The 21,609-nt window shown below is 43.3% G+C and overlaps 1 protein-coding gene across 2 annotated transcripts in view; it reads right to left on the bottom strand.

Moving 5' to 3' along the window:
- ABHD6 (abhydrolase domain containing 6, acylglycerol lipase) overlaps positions 1 to 21,609 on the bottom strand; it is a 150,813-nt gene that overhangs the window by 3,605 nt on the left and 125,599 nt on the right. For both annotated transcript variants that reach the window (XM_078661492.1, XM_078661493.1), the window contains exons 6-8: positions 19,197 to 19,354; positions 16,686 to 16,740; positions 1,488 to 1,588 (exon numbers count right to left, since the gene is read on the bottom strand). In XM_078661492.1, coding sequence (XP_078517618.1) covers positions 1,488 to 1,588; positions 16,686 to 16,740; positions 19,197 to 19,354 — 314 coding nt within the window. The remainder of the gene's footprint in view (positions 1 to 1,487; positions 1,589 to 16,685; positions 16,741 to 19,196; positions 19,355 to 21,609) is intronic.

The raw sequence follows: 21,609 nt of genomic DNA, 5'->3' as shown, positions 1-21,609 counted from the left end.
TTTTTTTACACTATATAGCTGAAAAGCATCAGGAAACTAACATCCAATGGGAAACCTGATTTTTTTTTAAGAGTACAGAAAAATGGTGACAAGGATACCCTCAGTCGTCCAATGAAATCGCATCTTTTCAGACCGTAAGTAGTGAGCATTTAATCAAAAACATCAAATACAGAGCACCAGGCTCACAATATGGAATGTTCAACATATTAACTGATGCCAAATGAACATCTTCCCAACTTATGATGGTACTTCATCCCCCTGCTTAAAGATCTATTGCTTTTTAATTTATTAGTTTGGTCTCAGCATTTCCTCATGGACAACATTTGCCTAAAAAACACTCAAGAGCCTCGAACACAATGGGAGGGCTGATCTAGCACAAAATGAGAGTAGTCTGAGGGCCTGATTCACAAAGGTACACTTACACTATTGTGTAAGTTTACAATTGTTTGCTATTCACAAAGGCATTTTACAAGTAGTATCTTCAGCACTGCAAAGTATCTGCACATAAAAAGATAGGAATATGCTATCTTTTGATGTGCGGAGATTTTGCAGTCGTAAAGATACTACTCTTAAAATATCTTTGTGAATAGCATACAGTTGTAGACTTACACAGAAGGGTAAGTTTACCTTTGTGAATCAGGCCCCCGAGAGTCCACCCCTAAACGTGTAACTCAATGCTTAATTTGTGCCAGCAGTTGCAGGTGATGGGCTCACCGGCTCTCAATCTTCGGGGCCAGGACTTATTTTTTCAGGATTTCCCCCAGAGCAAGAGACAGAAAGGCAGGAAAAGGAGGATGAGGCAGTAATGAAAGAAAGAAAAAACAAGTCATTGATGGAAAATAAGGGATGAAAATGAGCCTGTTAGAGTGAGAGGGAGAGACAGAAATTGTAGCCTAGCAGCCTTTGCATTCGGCAACCCTGGCATTCAGATGTGCCGCACTCCTAAGAAACACTTTGAGCTCATGCACTTATTTATTTTTTATACCAAATTAAGAAATGGTATTACTTGATCCTTCAATAGGAGTCGAATTGCAGATTACTACCATGTGAGCTAGACTGCCAACCACAGCCTGTCCACTCAAGTAACTACAGCCAACCTAAGACCCGCCACAACAACATACTGCTCAGTCTCCCACTGCAATTACGGTAAAATGACCTCACCAACACAACTAAAGGTGGCCCAATCTCTCCAACTATACTATAAGCAAGAGATAATACAGTACTTCTCACCAGGCTATCAACATTTTTTTAATATGAAGATTTTCACTGCTTACTTCACGTGGACCATAAAAAGCTAATACAATACTACAACATTTTCACTTATAAATCAAATCATTTTCATAAACCTTTACTTAATAAGCAACATGCTGAGACAGTGAGAATATTTTCATATGATAAATGTAAAAAAGTTGAAAAGGCATTTTAATGTACAATGTGCTTCTATACGTTAAGGGTGGGTTGTGTTTCCTGCTGGTCAACCACCATACCTGATCTTGATTTCCCCAGATAATCTGTGTTGGTGCAGTAATCTTGCTCATTCGTTCTTGAAGGACGTGTCTAGATCTCTCACCCACTAGTTCTAAAAATACTGTTCAGTCCAGACAAAAAGGCACAAATATAAATTAGAAAAGTTCCCAAGTACTTTTATGCTTGACATTAAATTAGACATGTGCAAATTACCTCAATACACGTACACAAAATAGCCTACTTTAATTAACAATGTATGAGCTAAGAGGGAGCAAGTCATCATTAATTGAACAATAATTGGAATAGATTGAGCAAAAAGGGTTATATTAAAAAATACACTACGTGCCCAAGGACATGATCATAACTCAAAATATACATGTTACTATCCCACAAAAGCCACAGTGAAATAAATGAGGCAAAAGAACATGAAATAAGCAGCTAACATTAATATTTATTTGCTATCAACGCCCTGAGTAATACGTTTATTACAGAGTAAAAAGCTATTAAAAAGCCTCATATAAAGACTGACAACTTTAATTGTACAGTTAGTTTCACAGAAATTATCCACAGAGAGTCGGGAAGTTCTTGGGTCCAGGAAGTCTGTCAGCTAGTTTTTTGGGCATATTTTAATGGGCAGAACACCTTATATGCACAGGCCCCTTGACATTTGTCTAAGATAATAGAATGGTTATTACAGCACATTCCAATGTGAAGACATTTCCCTTATATCATAAGGAGTGTTGATTATTTTAGGGTAAAATAGTCTACACCAGTGGATCTCAAACTTCTGATTTCTATGGACCCCCATTTAATCATTACTGAAAACCGAGGACTCCAATGAGTCATTATTGGAATCCAGGCCGGGCTAAACAATGTTGATGATTGGAACAGCAAAACAATATTCAAAAATACTGAAAAAATCATCCAACAAATACACAATTTATGAAATATTTAATTTGATTCAGAAATAGAAAAAACAAATTTTTAATTTTAATGGGAAGGTTGGAGGTTTTTTAAATTCAACCGAGGACACCCATCATCCGGACTATATTCTCTTTGATGTACTAGGCTCTACAATATTAAATGTCTTGCTCGCACAGCACAGCAAGCACGCTCGCCAGAGGTGCCTGAAGAGCATTCTGTAATATAATGAATGAAAGTATATTTTTTGTTCATTTTCATGCATGTATTTGTTAGCATCTCAGATAGACGTGATGAACTACGATTACAAAAAATATCTGTGAAGACGTAGGTACAAGTACATAGGAACAGAAACTGTGAAGTGGGGAGTAGTAGGCAAAGTGACCAAGCTGGAAAACGAGGTACTTTTGGTGAACCCTTTGGAATTATATTGTTTTGATGGTAAAACTAATGTACATAATGACTAATAATTTATCATTGCACACAGACAACAAAACAGAAGTGAATGTTAATGTAAGAAAAAGAGAACAAAGAACTAAACTGAAGTAAGGGCATTGAAAATCTGTTTTTTCTTGGATCCAACAAGAATGTCTAGTGTGCTGCACTTGACATGTGCTACTAATTATACCAGCAATGTGTCACAGTAAATGCAGTCTTTACGATAATTGTATTTACCCTTTAGTTTCAGTACTATTTTGAGTTGTAGCCAGGGAATGTAAGATTCATGAATTCCCTTCTCAACCTTTCTTGTTTCTTGCAATTCATCAGAGAAAAATATTCTTTCAGATTGGGAGCATGTAGCATGTCACCAATACACCGTGCAGTCAAATGTTTTCCAGAGCACGGTGCATGCGATTGGCTCATTCAATAATAAACAAACATTTTTTACCCATGGGACTGACCTCAACATGCAAAAATCCTTTCCACTCAACACACGGAAGACCATTCCCATGTGGGGGAGAGCAATAAGATTACACAGGGAAAAACAGAGCTTCAGTTCAGTATGCTAAGTAAAAACAGTTACCAACAACTACATTCCTCGAACTTTATTATATTTTATAGATTCAGATGCTTGAATTCCCAGTCGTCAGGCTGCGAATCATCTCTAATCAATGTTAAACACCATAATACAGAAACCCTTCATAACATTGTCGCTTGTGCAGTCTATTGTATCATCTGAACCCTGGCCAATGTGGTAGAGAGGTTCAGCCCTTCACTACCACAGAGTTTTCCACAAATCTGTTTTTTGTAGCCAAACTGAATAGTCATAAATAACCAAGATGTGAAGGTGGCTTCAGAATCTATGAAATTTACCAAAGTTGGAGAACTGTAGTTAAAAGTGAAGAACATTTCTCTCTTTCAGCATACGTTTTTTCATAGATTCACCTGCTTGAATTGTGATTAAGAAAGCAATATTAACAAAAGTCGAAGAGGGTGAAAATGACTGACAATTAAATAAACAAGTTGCAGAGCAGCTTACCCAGTGGATCTTTCTGACCTTGTTTGGATATCTAAGCACCATTTTGAGAAAAATGCATTGCCTTCCATGTCGCTGCCTAGTTCCTGCTTTGAGAAGGGTTTGTCTTTTTTTGGCAATACCAAAATCAACAGAAAGTTGTCTGAGCCTTAAAAATAATTGGTTCTACCCATGAACATCAAGCATTTTTGTCATGTTAAAGGGCTGTAGAGTCCTCTCTGCTACAGAACAAGTTTGGGCAACAATGTCGGTAAAATCATCATTTGGTTCAGATTAAATTGATTTGGTTCAATGGGAATGGACGTGGGGTTAGAACAGAGGGAAACTTAGTTGTTGAAAAATCTTAGAAAAAGTTCCTTTATGGAAAAGGCTGCAACTCCCCAACTCATCAAGTGGAAGGTACAGCCAGCAGGAAGGTGGTTTTCCATGACAGAAACGTAATGGCTGTGATGTGGATGGACACAAATGGGGCTTTCACTAAAGCTTTCAGAACACCGTTTAACAACCATGATGGGCAGGTTTTGTAACAAGTGGGAATGTGCAGATAATCATAAACTCTTTACTACACTTCTGTAAAAAGGGCATCTGTGTGTGGAGGAAGAGGACCCGATCCTTTGGACTTTGCCCCGAAAGAAACTATCTTCCTTTTCATGGCAGAGCTCTTAATGTTGGAAACTGCAATGGCTTCTCCAGTATGTGGATACCTGCATTTTTCAGGCAGATCAAGAAATCCAATTTCCAAGTTTTCAGCAACTACGGAAATAGGCCAAAAAGACGCTGGGTCATGATGAAAAGGAGAGACATTGGATTGCACTGCCTCTATAGGCTCAAAAAGAGCTAGTGAACACAGTAGTGAAACTAGAATGATCGAACACTGTTCTGCATTGAGCTTAACGATTCAGAAAAGGGGGTGGTGATGAACAGAGTGTCTGAATTAAGCAGACCACTCTTACCCAGTCCAAAGATCAGGGCTTGATCCATCACCGTTATTTAGCTCACTGCCCCATCCCAGCTCAGAACCTGGCTATATGCAAATTAGTCTGTCCCTGGCCCAGTGCATCATGGGAACAGGGCAGACCAAACTACCAAGCCAATTCTTCACCAGAAAGGATACAAGCTTCCGCATTGAGCTTAACACATCAACCTGTTTTCCTTTGTGTGCCCTATGCCCTCATAAATACCTTTTAGCCTTAGAAAGAGATTCATTGTCCAGAACAGAACATTGTAAAGTTCTCTTTAGTTTCCTTCTTGACTGCCAGAGGAACGGGTGACTCCTACCAGTAGCCACGGTGACACCTTACACTTAATAGCCACCCAAAATAACTCAGGTGTCTCAATAAGAGGGTCCCTGTTAGGAGAAAAAGCCCCAAATGGCAGACAAATAGCCTACTTTGCAGCTTTTGCACATGATGAGTGGTACAAGAACTGGCACCAAAACTAGCCTGTGACTGGTTGAGAACAAGTCCAACATAAATTATTCCAGAGGAGATATTCAGATTAGGACTATTGCTGCAGAAAAGGGGGGCAAAAAAATCAGGGTTAAAAAGCTTTTAATTAAGTGATGAATGTTACGAAAAAGAGGGATAAGGTGAGTCTCTGACCAATGCCTCCTTATACATGGTACAAGCAGGAAATGACATCACAGGAAAGGTGATCAACTTGGAAAGGAATGGTTTGTGCTGGCATCGTCTACTTCATAAAGAAAGTTATATTTCCTAGAATTGGCAGGTTAAGAAGATGACGTTGTTCTTTTCCTCCATACTCTTGTTCTGTGCTAACTGACTCTTCAGGCCAGTGCTCCTTATGCACACAGTGAAGCCTGATGACAGTAGGAAGCCTTCTGGGCTGCCGTGGGAATGTTGACTATTGCTAGGTAGAGCTGAATCACAGCACTGGACATTGCAAAGAACCAACGAGAGGCATCGACTCAAGAACCATTTTCCCAAGAGCATTTATTGAGTGTATAATTCCAAATTATCACAAATTTAAACGAACCTCACTCCATATTTCATTTTGAGAAGGACAGGGTTTATCGGAACTTCTATGCCAGTGTCGCCCATGACTGAATAGCCACACCACTTCAATGTGAGCTTTTAAAGTTTAGGACGAACAGATGAGGATGACTACATTTGTTATTAGGAAGTATCTACCAGTCGAAGAGGCTATAGGTGAGATCACCTATAACAAACTCACACTCCGGCACCTATATCATCTTGCTTCATGAATTATTGATAAAGGAATACAGTTTATAATCACACTCCTTCAAAAAGTCCTGTTGGGGCCGAAACATGTGTTAGCTGATGATCATGTACTTGGTTGGAAGCACGTAAACACAATAAAGACAATGAAAATATATCACATGACCTTGGAGGTATGGGCTGATTTTTTCTGGTTATCTGCTCTCAAACATATTTTTTATAGAAATTGTTGGAGTGCTCCAGTATATTGTTTTAATATACTGCAGCTGCTATTCCTTGGAATAACACCAGCATTGCCATTACAGGTAGCGGGTTGTACTTTGGTAGCACCAGACTTTGAATAAGTATTCCTTCTGTATACTTTCTACCCTGACTAGTTGAGTAGTGCGCGACAATGGTTGTTATTGTCACAGCTACCTATCTGTATTTAACAACCTCAGAAAACGCAGATTGCACAAATTGCTCAGACCTCATATTCAACTTGACTATTGGACATTATAGGAAGTGGTTCAGAAGGTAAAAAATGATACGGTTCAAAAAATATGTGGCTTTAATTGCAAAGTATGGCAAACAGGATGATTGCTACAAATGCAAGTCCATTTCAAGTGATAAGCTACAGGGTTACCCTTATGAGGGACGATAAATGTAACAAAATTATGCGGAAAAGCCTTACACAGGAGGCAAGCCTTCCTGTTTGCTGCAACTGTGTGAAAACTGAAGTTAGTTGGGAAGAACAGGAGCAGAATCCGCACCATACAGTGATTGCAAGGGCCTTCCCCGCTATACAAAGAAAGGCTAAAGGACCACACCACCCTTTCTGTGGAGTCTTGTTCTCAGGTGAAACAATCACTCACGAAAATATATTTCAAAACGGCTCAGTCTTCTGAAGAATAGAAACAAAAGAAATAATTAGGCATGACTACCTGAAAATAGGTAATTATCCATAGGAAAAGAAGAAGAAAATCATGTCTAATGAAGAGCTTCAGATTATTCACATTTAGTTGACGTGTGGAAGAAAATCTGAACTACAGAGCCACTGTTGAGAGGGAAGCTCTGAGGCACTTCACTTCAGTGGCATCAGTTTGGGTAATATAGTGAGGTAGGAAACATGCACATGGAGTAAGTACACGCTTATTTACACTCCAAGATAATATATCAAAGATTCTGTGCTGGCGAAGTAGCACCTCCTGCAGTCATTTTAAAGTGAACTTTCACATGAATGAGATTTAAAGACCTTAAGGAACCAATGATGTTTAAGGGTAACAGTGACAATAAAACAGCAAATCAAACATTGAAACAAAAATCAGAAGTCACAGAGGCAGGGCTGAGGTGAAATTCTTAATGGCTTTAAGGAAGGAGTCTAGCTTTTCAACAATATTACAATGGAACAGTTTCACATTAAGATTATGGTCCAGCTGGGTGATATGGATATATTCATATGCATGAGATGGGCAAATAGATCGAGAGTAGAAAATCTGATATCTCCATGAAGAACTTTAAAATCAAATCCAAGTAACCAATAAGGAAACACAACATGCATACCAGCTACTAGAGTACAGACTGGTCACACTGCTAGGACAAAGGCACAAAGGTATTGGTGTACAGAAATCAATACATATAAATCCCTAATTTGTGAATGATTATTCCTTTTTAGGTAATGGTGGTTGAGATAAAACATAACTTATTCATAACATAGTGGATAGATTTAAAATAACATCCTTCTGTGCCACACATATGGCGAATTATTTCAGAACATAATATGCAAGATTGAGTAATGTGTATAAACATGGATGAGGCAAAGACTTAAGCACAAAAATGAATGTTAAAACTCTGAAAACTTAAAAGAGGTGCAAAGACTAAGGGCCTGATTTAGATCTCTGTGGGCGAGTTATTCCGTCACTATAATGACGACTATACCGTCCGACGAAAAAATCACATAGGATATAATGAGATTTATATTTTGGGTGACAGGATATCCGTCACTGTTGAGACGGAGTAATCCATTCGCCAAGATCTAAATCAGGCCCTAAGTACTGCCCATACCTCAACAAATACAAAAAAAATAGACATGCCCCTAAATAACATAAAAAATGTAGGTAGACTGCACCAACAAAGAGGCATCCAAAAACAATAAAATTACTTCAAAGAACTTGAAAGAAAAGATGTCACGGAGATGTATATTCACTGAAACACTTATTTCACTCAAACCAAACAGGACACTGGTGTACATACAATCCCGCAAACGGAAAGCACTCAAAACTAGGACAAGTGGACCATGGTCATGCATACAGTGGAGAGATCTATCAGTAATAACCAAAATCATAGAGATTCATTTCACATTAAGTACCGAATTAAGTTTGTCAAAACGGTCCCCAAGTTTGATATAAACACTGATCGACACACACTATGCAGTAAAAAATTACAATTACACATAAAAAGGTAACAATGAAAAACAGAGTAAGGGGATTGGGCTTTCTAGGTTTAGGGCACAAACCCACCAGGAAGACATGAGATGTCCACAAATTATACAAACAATGAAATGAGGCACTCTATCATGCTTAGCTTTTAATTGAACAACAATTCATTTCAAGTGAATACTGCCTTCTGAACTATCGGCATCCCAAATGTAAAAGAGTGCACGTGCAGAATTCAGCAGATAAACCCTCTAAGGAGACAACAACATCAATGTTGAATGGTGGGTATACTTTAATAGTTTACCTATTCTATAAAATAGCATGCTAGGTAATGTCACGTGATCAAATGGATGGTAGCAGCTAAATTAAGATGACAGTGTAGCTACTGAGGCAAGTACCATTTTATAACTACTGCATTGTGCAACTGCTTAAAATACTATACTGGCACAGAAAGATGTTTGTTGCAGTCCTCGCCTGTAGGTGTAGAAATTTGACCCACCACATTGTCCTTGTTTACGGTAGGCATGTCAACACCAGACCAGTAGAAGAAAACTGGCACTGGAAACGTCTAACAAAGGAGAGCATGCATTACAAAGCCAGTGTTTTGACTTTTCATGTTACTTGACCCGTCATACACCTGCATATTCCAGATGCCAACCACAAACTGAGCAATGATGCAACAGCAGTCTGGACTACATATACACCTAACATTTAGTACAGGAGCTAAGATACACTAGTCCTTTCACTTGCCCATATGTGCATAGAAACAATAAGCACATCCAACTCGTTCAAAATGATCAAGAAACCAGAATGATTGAACCAGGCACAGTGTACAATGTAGGGTCCTCCTTTATTTAGCCCTTGCAGAAGAATGCACTGAGAACAATGGTGTAAAGATTCCAGAGCTCATGCCAAGACAAATTAAATCTCTGGGAGAAGAGATATGAGGATTGCTGTAAAAGGACTACTTCTTCTGCATGATAATTTGTTTATTGAAGTGATTATCTGCACTGGGATCTCTCTCTCTCTCAGGGGGGTTCAGCCGTATCTTTGCAATGACTTGCAGGATTAATTGCAAAAAGTCTTTACTGTCTCTTATGACAGGAATAGCTTGAGGCAGCAAACATTCCTCAAGCATAGTCTAGGTGAAGTTACTCCCAATGTTAGCTCATGTCAATTACAGAACAACCGCAAGGCTGATGTCAATGCCCTCAAGTGGTCTTTCATGAATGTTGCCATAAGTGAGCGGTAGGTATATAGCGTACCTCCAGTTGCCAAAGAATACACAAGGATAAACATAATGCTCCTACACATGAATAAACAACTTTAATTGAAGGCGCAGAGATGGAGGGCAATGGAGTAAAACAGCAGAACTCCCACTGCCTGTCTGAGAGCTGAGGGTCTAAGTCTACGTTCCAGACCTGGAATGATTTGGGCCTTATAATAGGGGCCTGGTCTTGCATGGCTGTGTATAATCTTGTAACTAGTTTACGTGGTGACGCCCTAGTCAGTATGTCTTGCAGCGCGTTTAGTGTAGAGGGAGCCTCAGGGAAGTCCGTAGACAGTGTAGTGCAGGCCTGTTTCAGTTTGTCGTATTCGAACTTCTCGCGAAAGGTTAACACTTTGTCAGTGGTTTCTACCAGTGGAGGGCGAAACCGTCCCTCCGGATATAAATCTGCAAATGTTCGTAATTGAACCCCATCTAGCTCTAACAAACCCCCACCCTCCTCCAGACAAGCCAGCATTGGGTTACCTTTCAAAGGAACTGCGGGGGCATACAGCAGCGGGAGGCGGGCTCTGCGTTGTAACGCCCTCCAAGTCCACCGTAACATATCTGCAGTATCTACATCTAATCTGGGGCGGGCAGCATTCTTATACAGAGCCACATCTAGTGTCATAGGAGCTACAGAGTCTATTTCCACGGCGACATGCGGCTGGTATGGTGTACGATGCACCCAGAAATGTAAAAATTGGGCCTGAGCACATAGGGCATATAGCTTCATATCCGGAGCACCCGAACCACCCTGCCGCAGTGGCAATGTCAGAAGCGCCCACAATACCCTGGCTTGACCTCCGACCCAGATCAGAGATAGCAAGAGGGTACGGAGGGACTTAAAAAAATGCTGCGTTAGGGGGATCGGAATGTTCACGAAAAGATACAGAAACTTTGGAAGCACCACCATCATAGTCAGTGCTATCCGCCCTGCTACAGATAAGGGCAGCCTAGACCATATCTCCACTTTTTCTCCAAGCCAATGTACAGCCCTCCCAAAATTCATGCTCCAGATGTCTTGCAAGTTCCTGCACATCCATATGCCCAAGTATTTTACTTCTTCAGGTGCCCAACGGAGTGGGAACTCCATAGTCACCTGTGGGGTATTGTCAGTCAGAGGAAAAATGACTGACTTCGCCCAGTTAATGGATATACCCGAGAGTCCACCAAATTTGATAAACTCACGGAGGAGTGGATCCAGGTTTTCTGACGGGTTTGAGATATATAAAGTGACGTCATCAGCATATAACGAGATTAGCAAACTACGAGTGCTGAATCCGATACCCCTGGCAGTATGGTGTTGCCGAATCCTGGCAGCAAGCGGCTCCATAGCAATGGCGAATAAAAGAGGAGAGAGTGGGCAGCCCTGCCTAGTGCCACGGGTGATAGGGAAGGGCTCTGATGTCATGCCGTTTATCCGCACCCTCGCTGTCGGCGCAGGGTAAAGAAGTTTTATCTGGTTGATGAACATGGGACTAAATCCCATTCTGGTAAGAACTTGGAATAAGTATGACCATTCAAGGGTGTCAAAAGCTTTGGTAGCATCTAAAAAAACTGCGGCGGCTTTCACACTCGGATGGAGATAGTGCAGGACTGCAAATATCGTTCTAATATTATGGGATGTACTCCGACCAGGTATAAACCCCGATTGGTCTGGCAAAGCCATCATGGGAAGCAGGGGTTGCAATCTATTGGCCACTAGCTTCGCATATATTTTCACATCTACATTTATGAGAGATAAGGGACGATATGAGTCCAACTCTGTCTCGTCTTTGTCAGGCTTCAATAGCGTTATTACTAGGGCTTCTCTCATCGAGTCTGGGAGTATCCCAGCCTCCAGTGCCTCGCCATACACCTCGTAGAGTCTGGGTGCAAGCTCCTCAGCATATGCCTTGTAAAAGGCAGTGGTAAGGCCGTCCGGGCCCGGCGCCTTATTCAGCGGGAGACTCTTCATGACCTGTTTAATGTCATCCACTGAGACAGAGAGGTCCATATATTTACGATGTGCATCATTAAACTACACCAAAGCGTTTGTGTCCAGAAAGGCTTGCAGATGTTCAGGGTCGCCAACCTGTAGAGTTTTGTACAGCCCAGCATAGAACTCTTTGAATTCGTGGAGGACCTCGGACTGGCTTATCACCACGTTTCCATCATGTGTTTTGATCATATGTATAAAGGGTGTCGGTGTCGCTTTTCGAATCATATTCGCTAGGGTCTTCCCTGGCCTATCTCCCTCTCCGTAGCGCCGGGCTTCGGCAAATTTCCCTAAGAATTTAACTTCACGATGGGCCTCTTCTGAATATTCTAAGAGCTTATCTTTTAACTGTGCTGCAATGTGGGGGCTGCTGTCAGAATAGAATTGACCTTCTAGTTCCTTAATCCGACTTTCAATGCGCGATAAGGTTCCCCTAATCGCCTTCAAAACTCCAGCCTGTCTCGCTATACACTTACCACGGATCACCACCTTGAAGGCGTCCCACAGAGTCGCCTCAGTGGACACTGACCCAGCATTTGTTTCAAAGTACTCGATTATATGAGTGCGAATCTCCTCCTTAAAGACTTCATCTAGTAGAGCATGTGGCGGGAGTCTCCAACTGAAGGCTCGGGTGGGGGAGTCAGGAATAGAAACGACCAATAGACTTGGAGCATGGTCAGATAAGGAGCAGGCCAAGTGCCGTATCTCCGACGTCCATGCAGCAACGTCAGAGGAAACAAGCCAGAAGTCTAATCTGGACCAGGTAGCATGTGTGCCCGATATGCACGCCCCCTCCAGGAGCCCAGGGTGACAGATACGCCAGATGTCCATCAGGGTGCTTTCCCTCATTAAATCACATAAAGTCGCGCGAGCATTCGGATGCAGTGATTTAGCTGCACCCCTTCTATCCAGCTCATCATTCAAAATAGCGTTAAAGTCCCCGCCCCAGATGATAGTGTCGCAGTTGGTAGATGCAATCCGTCCCCATACCTCGTGAAAGAACAATGGGGAGTCAACATTCGGGCCATATATTGCTGCTAGGACTACTTGCTTACCTACCAATGTACCATGTAATATAACATAACGACCCTCGGGGTCCAGGGTCACCCCGCGTTCTCTCCAGTCTATCCCTTTGCGTATCAGAATAGCAACCCCGCGGGCGTAGTTCGAATATATGGCAGCATGTACTTGCGCCCATCTATTGTGTTTCAGCCTCTGGGAGGGGACCGTGTGCAAATATGTTTCTTGAAGGAAACAGCTGTCGATATTGTGCCGTGTTAAATAAGTGTGTACCAATCGTGCCTTCCTACAATCATTGAGGCCTCTCACATTCCAAGTGAGAATCCTAAAAGCAGACATAGGAGTTAGTGGTTCGGAGCTCAGCAGAGCCGGAAATACCTTCCCACATCAAAAGTGGTTCTCCAACTGTATACATCCAGTTACCATAGCAGTAGTGGTGACCAGTCCAAACAACTGCAACAAACCCAACTTGTCTACACCCCACCCGCTCCAACCCCCCCAAACAGGCGGAGACATATCCCCCCAAATACCCCCACAAAGTAGGTATACCAAAACATTTGGGAACTCCCCGTGGAGGCATGGGAGCTCTGGCAAACACCCCTGTTCACACAGGGTGGCTGAGTATCATATAAGGGTCTACTATATTGACCTCTGTACGAGAAAAAATGAGTATGAACATCCCAACAACAGTATATGTTATCTCTGTGTATCAACAACAGTCAATGTCACAACAGTTATACGCAGTTGATTCCTAGTCCTACAACTGAACTTACGGGCCCACATTGCGCTGGTATGTAGGAATCATGTTAGGACAGATAATAATTGGAAAACGAGCATGCAAGAATAACTGCAGGTGAACAATTTATATAATAACTGTGTAGGGGACACAGTATGCCCAGGAAATACGAACATTAACCCATGGTAGACATTGTTAGGGATAAGGGTATGGTTCTAACCAAGTCAGGTAGCGCGGCCCAGTGCGCAAGAACCACAGCTCCTGAGGTGCAGAATGTAACCTCCTAGAACATTAAGGATAGAGGACATACGTCTCTGTGAAGGGCTGGGGAGGCGTAGCTATGCCTGTCTTGGCAGCGATCCATCAAACCGATACAGGCAACATTGGACTACATGAAAACAACATGTGTGCATGGCATACAGTACAGGAGCACCTTAAACATTTCATGTCTAGATGAAAAATGGGATCAACAAATTCGCAGGTGGCTATGGTCACATTAAACATAATAGGATACATTGCAATCCTGTTGTCAGCAGGTACAAAAAAATCTCTAAGGCGCAAACCGCCCCCCACCCTTCGGGGAACATAGTGGCACCAGGCAGTAGGGACACATCCGCACAACAGACCTGGTGAAGGGGGAAGCCACAGCTCAAGCCAAGTAGTACATCACAAAAAAGTGCCGGTGCGGCACAAAACAGGAGGTGCAGTTCGGAATCGTTCTATTCGCAAATTCAGAAGCCGAAAGTGTCTGTAAGCGGCCACGAAAGTGCGTTAATTATTGTCACTAAGGTGATCTTCCGCACTGCGTCTCTCTGCCATAGATTTCTTGGATTTGGATCCACAAATATGTTTGGCAAACTTGAGTGCCGATTTAGCATCGGTGAAGAAGTGCGATGTACCATCATGTGATACTTTAAGTTTAGCTGGGTAGAGGAGTGAATAGGGAATTTCTGCATCCAACAAGAGCTTTTTAGCCGGTAGGAATTCACGCCTAGCGGCCTGCACCGTCGGAGTAAAGTCAGGATAAAATGAAATGTTGTTACCTTTATGCGTTATTTTCCCTCACTCACGTGCTAGTCGCAGTATCACATCTCTGTCCTGATAGTTCAACAGTTTGGCCAATATTGGCCTTGGCGTACCTCCCACCGGGGGTTTCGGTCCCAGCGCCCTGTGGGCTCTCTCCACCACGAATACAAAAGAGAGGTGAGGGTCAAACAGCTCATGTAGGAGATCGGTGACATATACCTCCATTTTGGAAATGGCCGTCGTCTCCGGAATGCCCGTGATTCGGACGTTGCTCCTCCAAGACCGTGCCTCCAGGTCATCGTTCTTTGCTTGTATTATAGCTAACAGTTTATCCATGTTCGAGATCTGGGCTTTGGTGTCCTGTTGAAATTCATGCTGCTCCGTATGCCGATTTTCAAGACAGTCCAGATGGGTTTCATGCGTGGAGACCTGGGATTTGACCTGATCCAGTTGCGACGTGAGGGTGTCGAGCTTGGCGTCTATGCTTTGCAAGCTGGATTTCATTTCGAGCATGAGGGACCTGAGGTCTCCATTTGTAGAGTCCTCAGCTGGCACGCCACCCGCTGCACCCATGCTTTCACGCTCCGTACTGGGCTGCTTCGCTCCCCGTTTATTGTCAAAGGTTATTTTGGGCTGGCGAGCCTCCAACTTACCCATGGCCCCACAGAGGCGCAGCCTAGGATTGGTAAGGTCCCCTCAGGCGGGGTACACGCAGATCACACAGGCACCCTACGTGCGAAGGGAGTTGACAAAGGCAATGGGCATCCAGCCTTACAGAGCGTGAGCACAGTCTGGCACCTCCCCAGTACAGTACAAAATTCCCCCGTAGTGGGTGAGTGAGCACAGCACCTGGTTCCCACCAACAACCAGGTGCACTCCTTGCAAGAGGATCAGGCCGGACCAAGAGAGCTGTTCTGTTAACCGTAAGGTAGTTCTGCAGTCAGGAAACACGCCACTAATAGCGCAGCTTGCTTTTCGCGCACATCAGTTCGCAAAATGGCGGCCTCCTACAACATATCGGCAACGCGCGCCGGGATCTCAGTCTTCCTTACACCGCAGTTCTTGTGCCTCTGACCTGCTTATCCGCCAAAAATATGCCTCCCAATAGTCAACACCCTCACTTCAGACATGTAACAAGTGAAGTAGTCCCAAGGTTTCACGCCGTTTAAGGAGCTGGCGTTGTGGCCGCATGTAATCCCCAGGAATCAGTTGGGCTGGGGGGCCGTGGTCAAAAAAGCACAACCGCCGATTACAATCACGCTGAGGCCAGCCGGGCACAACGGTTCCAACGCTATTAATCTCAGCAGGTAACAATGGCGTTCGGTTCTCGGCCTCCCCACCTCTCACCTCATGGTCGCAGCGGCATCAGTTGAAGACCAAGCGGCAGGATAGGCGCACCCCGCAGCAGGGAGCCTCGGGTCGTATCCACGTGATCACCTGAGCCCACGAGCGGCACCGCCACTCCACGCCACAGTCGCAGGCAGGCCCTCAATCCCCGCCCGCGCCTGCGGCGTGACGCTGGGCCCTGCACCACCTCTCTCGGCCGCTCCCTCCGATCAGCTCCGGTCAATAACGTATCCCTCAGCGCGGCCCCACAGTCTCAATTCCAGCCGCTGGAAATTGCACACCAGGCGCCCCAGTGTCCGTGCACCCCCTGTGATCGTTTTGGGATGTCAGAGTCGATCCTTTAGCCGGCGGAGCTCACTCACAGAGCAGCCATCTCGCTGCCTGGCTAGCCACGCCCCCAAGGATGGAATAAACTTGATTCGATATCACGTCTGTTCAATACCCTGAGCTGTTTATCGCACTCTTGCAGGCTCTTTTTCTGCCCTGCTTTCTCCCTCTTCACGGATTACTGTTTTTCCATATTTCTATTTTTTCTTCTTTCCCCCATTTTGTTTTTTTCTCTGTCTTGCTCTGGGTCAAAATTGGTGGATGAAAAATAAGTGTCGGTCATCCAAAATAACTGCTGGTGAGCCCCACCTGCAACCACCAGCTCAACGTAAGTACTGCCCACAGGACTAGCATCATAATGATAGAGAACAATGAGTAGTGTTCCTCTAAGTAAGAAAGGCTCACAGGCTCTATGCCACTTAGCAACGCCTAGAACAAGTTCCAATCACCCACACACAAAGAAGGGACTCAGTAGACCATTCAGAAACACAAATATCAACTTACGTTTTCTGTAGAAATCATTATGTGGAATGCGAACATCAACAAGACCTTGCAGGATCTAACATTAAAAAAAAACATTTATCAACAAAAAATACAAGAAAAAGGGGGTGACACTGTTGAAGCACATCACACAAAGAGCAGCATTTTCTAGTACTTTGGCAAGGACCAAATTAAATCTTAACAGTTGCTGTCATGGCTACTCAATTCATCTATTTATTTGCATACACAAACACAGAGGACATTTAGGGGACCAGTAAATTCACTCAAAAATGTTATGATATGATGAAGTTACACATCTTAGCACCTTGTGACTAAGAGAACACTAGATCATCAGGGTAAGGGGAAGATAATTATAAACAGGGGACAAAGAGGGTGGGCCCTGCTTCATTAGAGGATCACTGTCTGTTTACCACTCATTATCACCAAGTTCCTTTTTTTTAACCTCTGCTGCCATTCAGGTGGCACCTCCTTTTCTTGTTGTAACGGATGTATGACGTTACAATGCATATTTTTACAACGCCTACCTTTACATTGCAAGTTTTACAATGCATACCATTACAACGCATAATGCTTTTGGGCGCTGGATAGTGAATAGTTTAATTTACTATTCCAACTCCAGTCCCTGTGGATAGTAGGGAAGGTGTTGGATAGTACATTAAACCTATTCCCTATCCTAGAGCGCCCTCCAGCGCTATGCGTTGTAATGGTTTGCGTTGTAAAAGTTGCGTTGTAATGGTAGTTCGTTGTAAAAGTTTAGTTGTAAAGGCTGTATACCGTTGTAACTGTTGGTGCAAGGACTGTTAATTGGTGACTCTCTGTCACTTTTCTGTACAGATCTCTACCATAAATGTTGTCATTAATATGCTATTTCTTATTCATAATTACCCACAATTAGACTATAGTTTTATAGCTTTGTGTTTTTACAGGGTCAAAAGAAAATGCACTACAGTTTTGGGACTGTGCCTTGTTATAATTTCCAAAGATGGCAAACACTTTGCAACTTCGGGAGGATGGTAAATTTGGATAAGTATACCATGTTTGTAAAACTTCACATGCAGATGAAATTGTCACGAAACCTGCTTTTATGGACTTGAATTTCAGACACCCTTCAGAGGTTCATAATGATTGGAGGGAACTGACAGACTGAAGATAAGTGCCCTAACCAAGCCGCCTGTACCCTGATTTGGCAGAGGCTCTTCCTTCCTTAACACAATCCAAGTGCACTAAATATGGAACTACCTTTTGGAAAAAGATTTCTCCAAATTATCTATTGTCTATTCAATCTAAGAAATTATTTTTCTGTTAATGTTTCTGTGTTGTTCCCTGCCTTTTGTTAAGCTTCTGCTCAGAGGTTTGCAGGAAATGAGTCAATGCTAAGAAAAGATTCGTTATTTTTTAAAACTAATTATCTCACATGGAATTTCAAACCTTCGGTATTCCCCATTCCCAGAAGAATCAGGTGTTACTTGAAATCACATCCTTGGCCATCCCATGAACATCCCCTTATTTTCTCCTCTACACTACACACTTCCTAAAGGGCACTGTATAGTTCCTGCTTTTACACAATACATTTTCCATCACATCATCTAAATATACGTAGTCAATTGCTGCCAAGAAATTCCTAGACATCTTAAGGAAACATTTGTGGCTGTAAGGTATAGGGGCCTCGATATGAAGGAAATTCATACTGTAGTGTTTTTTTTTAATTGCTCGCAATTTTCTCCATAACACCAGTTATCTGATATTCCATTCTCCAAATCGCATGGGCCAAATTCTACACAAACTTGTATTATTTCTGGCTTTAATAATGTCGTGGTCTAGGATGACTTCCAGTGCTCTAAGTGCACATTATGTTTCCTTTTCCGTTTGTAGACCACACTTGATTTATTGTTTTGCTTAGCGCAATGAAGCAGCTTTATGGCCACTTTGGAGAACCAGGCAATACTTTCTCATATATTGAGCTAAAATATGTGATCTTCATGCAATAGGTGGGTTTAGTATTGACAAAGTGATGGCTCGTCTACCACCCCCTGTTAAAATAGTGACCTAATTGTTCCACTTTTCTAGGTAGGGTTTTTTAGGCAGCTTGGTTGTTGGCAAGGGGCACTGAAGAACAAGTGACTGTAATTTGTATTGATTGCAGCTGGTTGGAGTAAGTCCAAACCAACATCAGAATAGCTCTAGGGGTGTGTAGCCCAGCCTCCCCGAGTTAATCCATCAATTCAACACACAAAATGACTGGTTGTAAACCACGCTGGTTTAACCTTAAATGCTGCATGGGGCTGGAAGCATACCAGGACTTTTTTTTGCAGATTTGTGACACTGACACTGTTGTGCTACCCTGGGGGTGGTGTCTAAATAGAGGAATTCAGAGGGCATAGACATGCAGTTATAAGTAAAACTGGCCGAAACAGAAGGGACAAGATTCAGCTGAATACTGTTAGCATCACATAACCAACACTGCTTATTTAGGATTACTGAGGCTTCTTAGCTTGTTTGGCTTCAGGTTCTTACCTGCTGTGGGATTTTAAACCGAACGTAAGAGCAGAGTTTCAGCATGTCCTCCATTTCCTCTGGAGTGGAAGGGATCAGGGGGACTCTGTGCACATTTTCGTCCTCCTTCAGTTCACGCAGCTGCTTGATAAATTTACTCTCGGTTGGATATTCGAGGCCTAAAAAAATGTAAGTCAAATTGTAAAAGTTCCTAAAAGTACCAAAAGGCTAACACTATTCCAGTAAGTGAATGCAAAAGTCACACTCGTGCTTGCCACGGTTAATGCTTCTTGGCGCCTGCAATAAAAGTTTTTTTAAACGGATTATTTGCCTAAATTGTTCATCATTAAGGTATTTAATGCAACAAGAAGCTGACCACAGTCTGGTTCTATAAGGGGTCAGATCTTCACATAATTAACACAATGCTAGCAAATGATCCAAACACAAGAACTGCTCAAAGCTCACTTTTCAATGCTTTGTAGCAGTCAGTCTGGTATTCTAAATGGAGAGTCATTTCATGATGCAATTCTGTGTTTTTCATTGGATGCAGTTTTTCTATTTAAGATATGGTTGAAGTAGATTCTTGTTCCTCAATGTCCTTTTTTAACCCAGGCTATTCCATCCACAGTCTCTAATAAAGAAGGATTGGAGGTGTCTCATTGTATGCATCAATTCAATTATTTTTTATAAACTGAATTTTATAGATTTTTGAAGCAATCAACAAACCACTACGTTTCCACAGGCCCCAAAAAAGAATGACACCCTCTACTGTACACCACCACATCCCACCAGGTTATATGCTTCGGAACATTCCACGATATTCCATCCACTTCGCCCATACCTTCGCCTGCTTTTTGGGGCATCCCCTAGCTGAGTATACAGCTTTCGCTGCGCCACGCTCCAATCCATTGCCGGCTTCCAGTGAGCTATCAGAGGAGGGGAGGCCAACCTCCCCCATTTAGTGATATCTCTTTGCCAGTGCCACCCCAATCCCCACCATCTTATCCCCACTGGCATCACACACCTCCTCCAGGACTCCCAATAGAACGGGCACTGGGGAGCTGTCAATAGGTCTTCCCAGCACCCTGGACAGCACTTCAATTATCCTACCCCAGTTTCTCACGATCCCTGGACATCTCTGTACCATATGGTAGAAGTGAGCAGATGTCCCCGAACAGTGCCAGCACGCCAGGGACTCAAGCGTGCCTACGCGCCAAGGTCGCTGTGGCATTCTCTCGGTCAGGTGTAGGTGACTAGGCAGGATCAGCTAGAGCTGTGAAGAAACAAGCTGCACCCTAGGTACCATGCAAGCACCCCTCCAATGAGAGTTATCCATCCAGGAGCCCCATACACTGTTCCAATCTGGTCTTGAAGGGTGCAACCAAGTCCCGGGAATAAACTATAAGGGATTTATAAATTAGTGAAACTGCCATCGCTTCAATGGGTCAATTCAGTAACATTCCCCAAGGAACCACAGTGTTGCTCCAGGGCATGGCGCAATTGCACGTATCTAAAAAAAACTGAGAGCTGTGCAGGCCAAACTCTTCCTGCAACACCGGATTGGACTGAAGGTGTGGTCCCTGCCTGACGTCTCTTACCTTGGAGACACCAATCCTGCCCCAACCACTAAATCCTTCTAAGGAGGATGCCTGTTGCAACTGCCTGCTACCCAAAGGGGAGTCGCAAGTGTAGTCTGCCGATCCCAACCAGTCCACCTGAGTGCCATATGTCAGGCCCCAAGAACCACCCTTGTGAACTTAAGGAGATAGGAGTGTCATATAACAAACCTTCAATCTTGTCCAGGTCCATACTGGCCATTTCCAGCCGAAACACTGGGTTTCCCCTGCCCCCACTCAGCGACCACCACCAGCTGAGCGACCCAGTAATAACGGCACATGTATGCCATTCCCAGGCCCCCATAAGATGTGAATTGAGTGTATTTCCTGTACGCTAAGCGCGGAGATTGATTAAGCCACAGGAAGGCTCGGAACTAGCGCCACCAAACCTACGTCAAACGCAGGGGATAGTTTTGTGAAGTGTATAGCAAGCATCTTAAACAGGGTGGTGCAGCCCAAGACATTAGGAGGCAACTTGGCCCATCTGGTGAGGTCCGTCACTGAGCAGGACAACAAGGAACACATATTCAGGCTCCAGGTTAGACCCACTCCAGTGTAACATACGTTCCCAAGTACTGACAACTCCATCTGTGCACCGTAAGCCACGCTAACTACTCCATGTAAAGCGTTGGCTCCTTCAGGGAGACCAAGACAGATTTAAGCAAGCTAATGGTAAGTTCTGAGGCGTTCCCAAAGAGACAAAGGATCTGCAACGCCTGAGGAATCATAAGCGACGGACATGAAATTTACAGAAACACATCATCCGCATAGAGCGCAATGCGGTCCTCTGTCGCTACCCCCCAGTAAAATCTCCAGGC

This window comes from Lissotriton helveticus, chromosome 9 (assembly GCF_964261635.1).
Source record: "Lissotriton helveticus chromosome 9, aLisHel1.1, whole genome shotgun sequence".
Lineage (NCBI taxonomy): Eukaryota > Metazoa > Chordata > Amphibia > Caudata > Salamandridae > Lissotriton > Lissotriton helveticus.
This window is presented reverse-complemented; position numbering and strand designations above follow the sequence as displayed.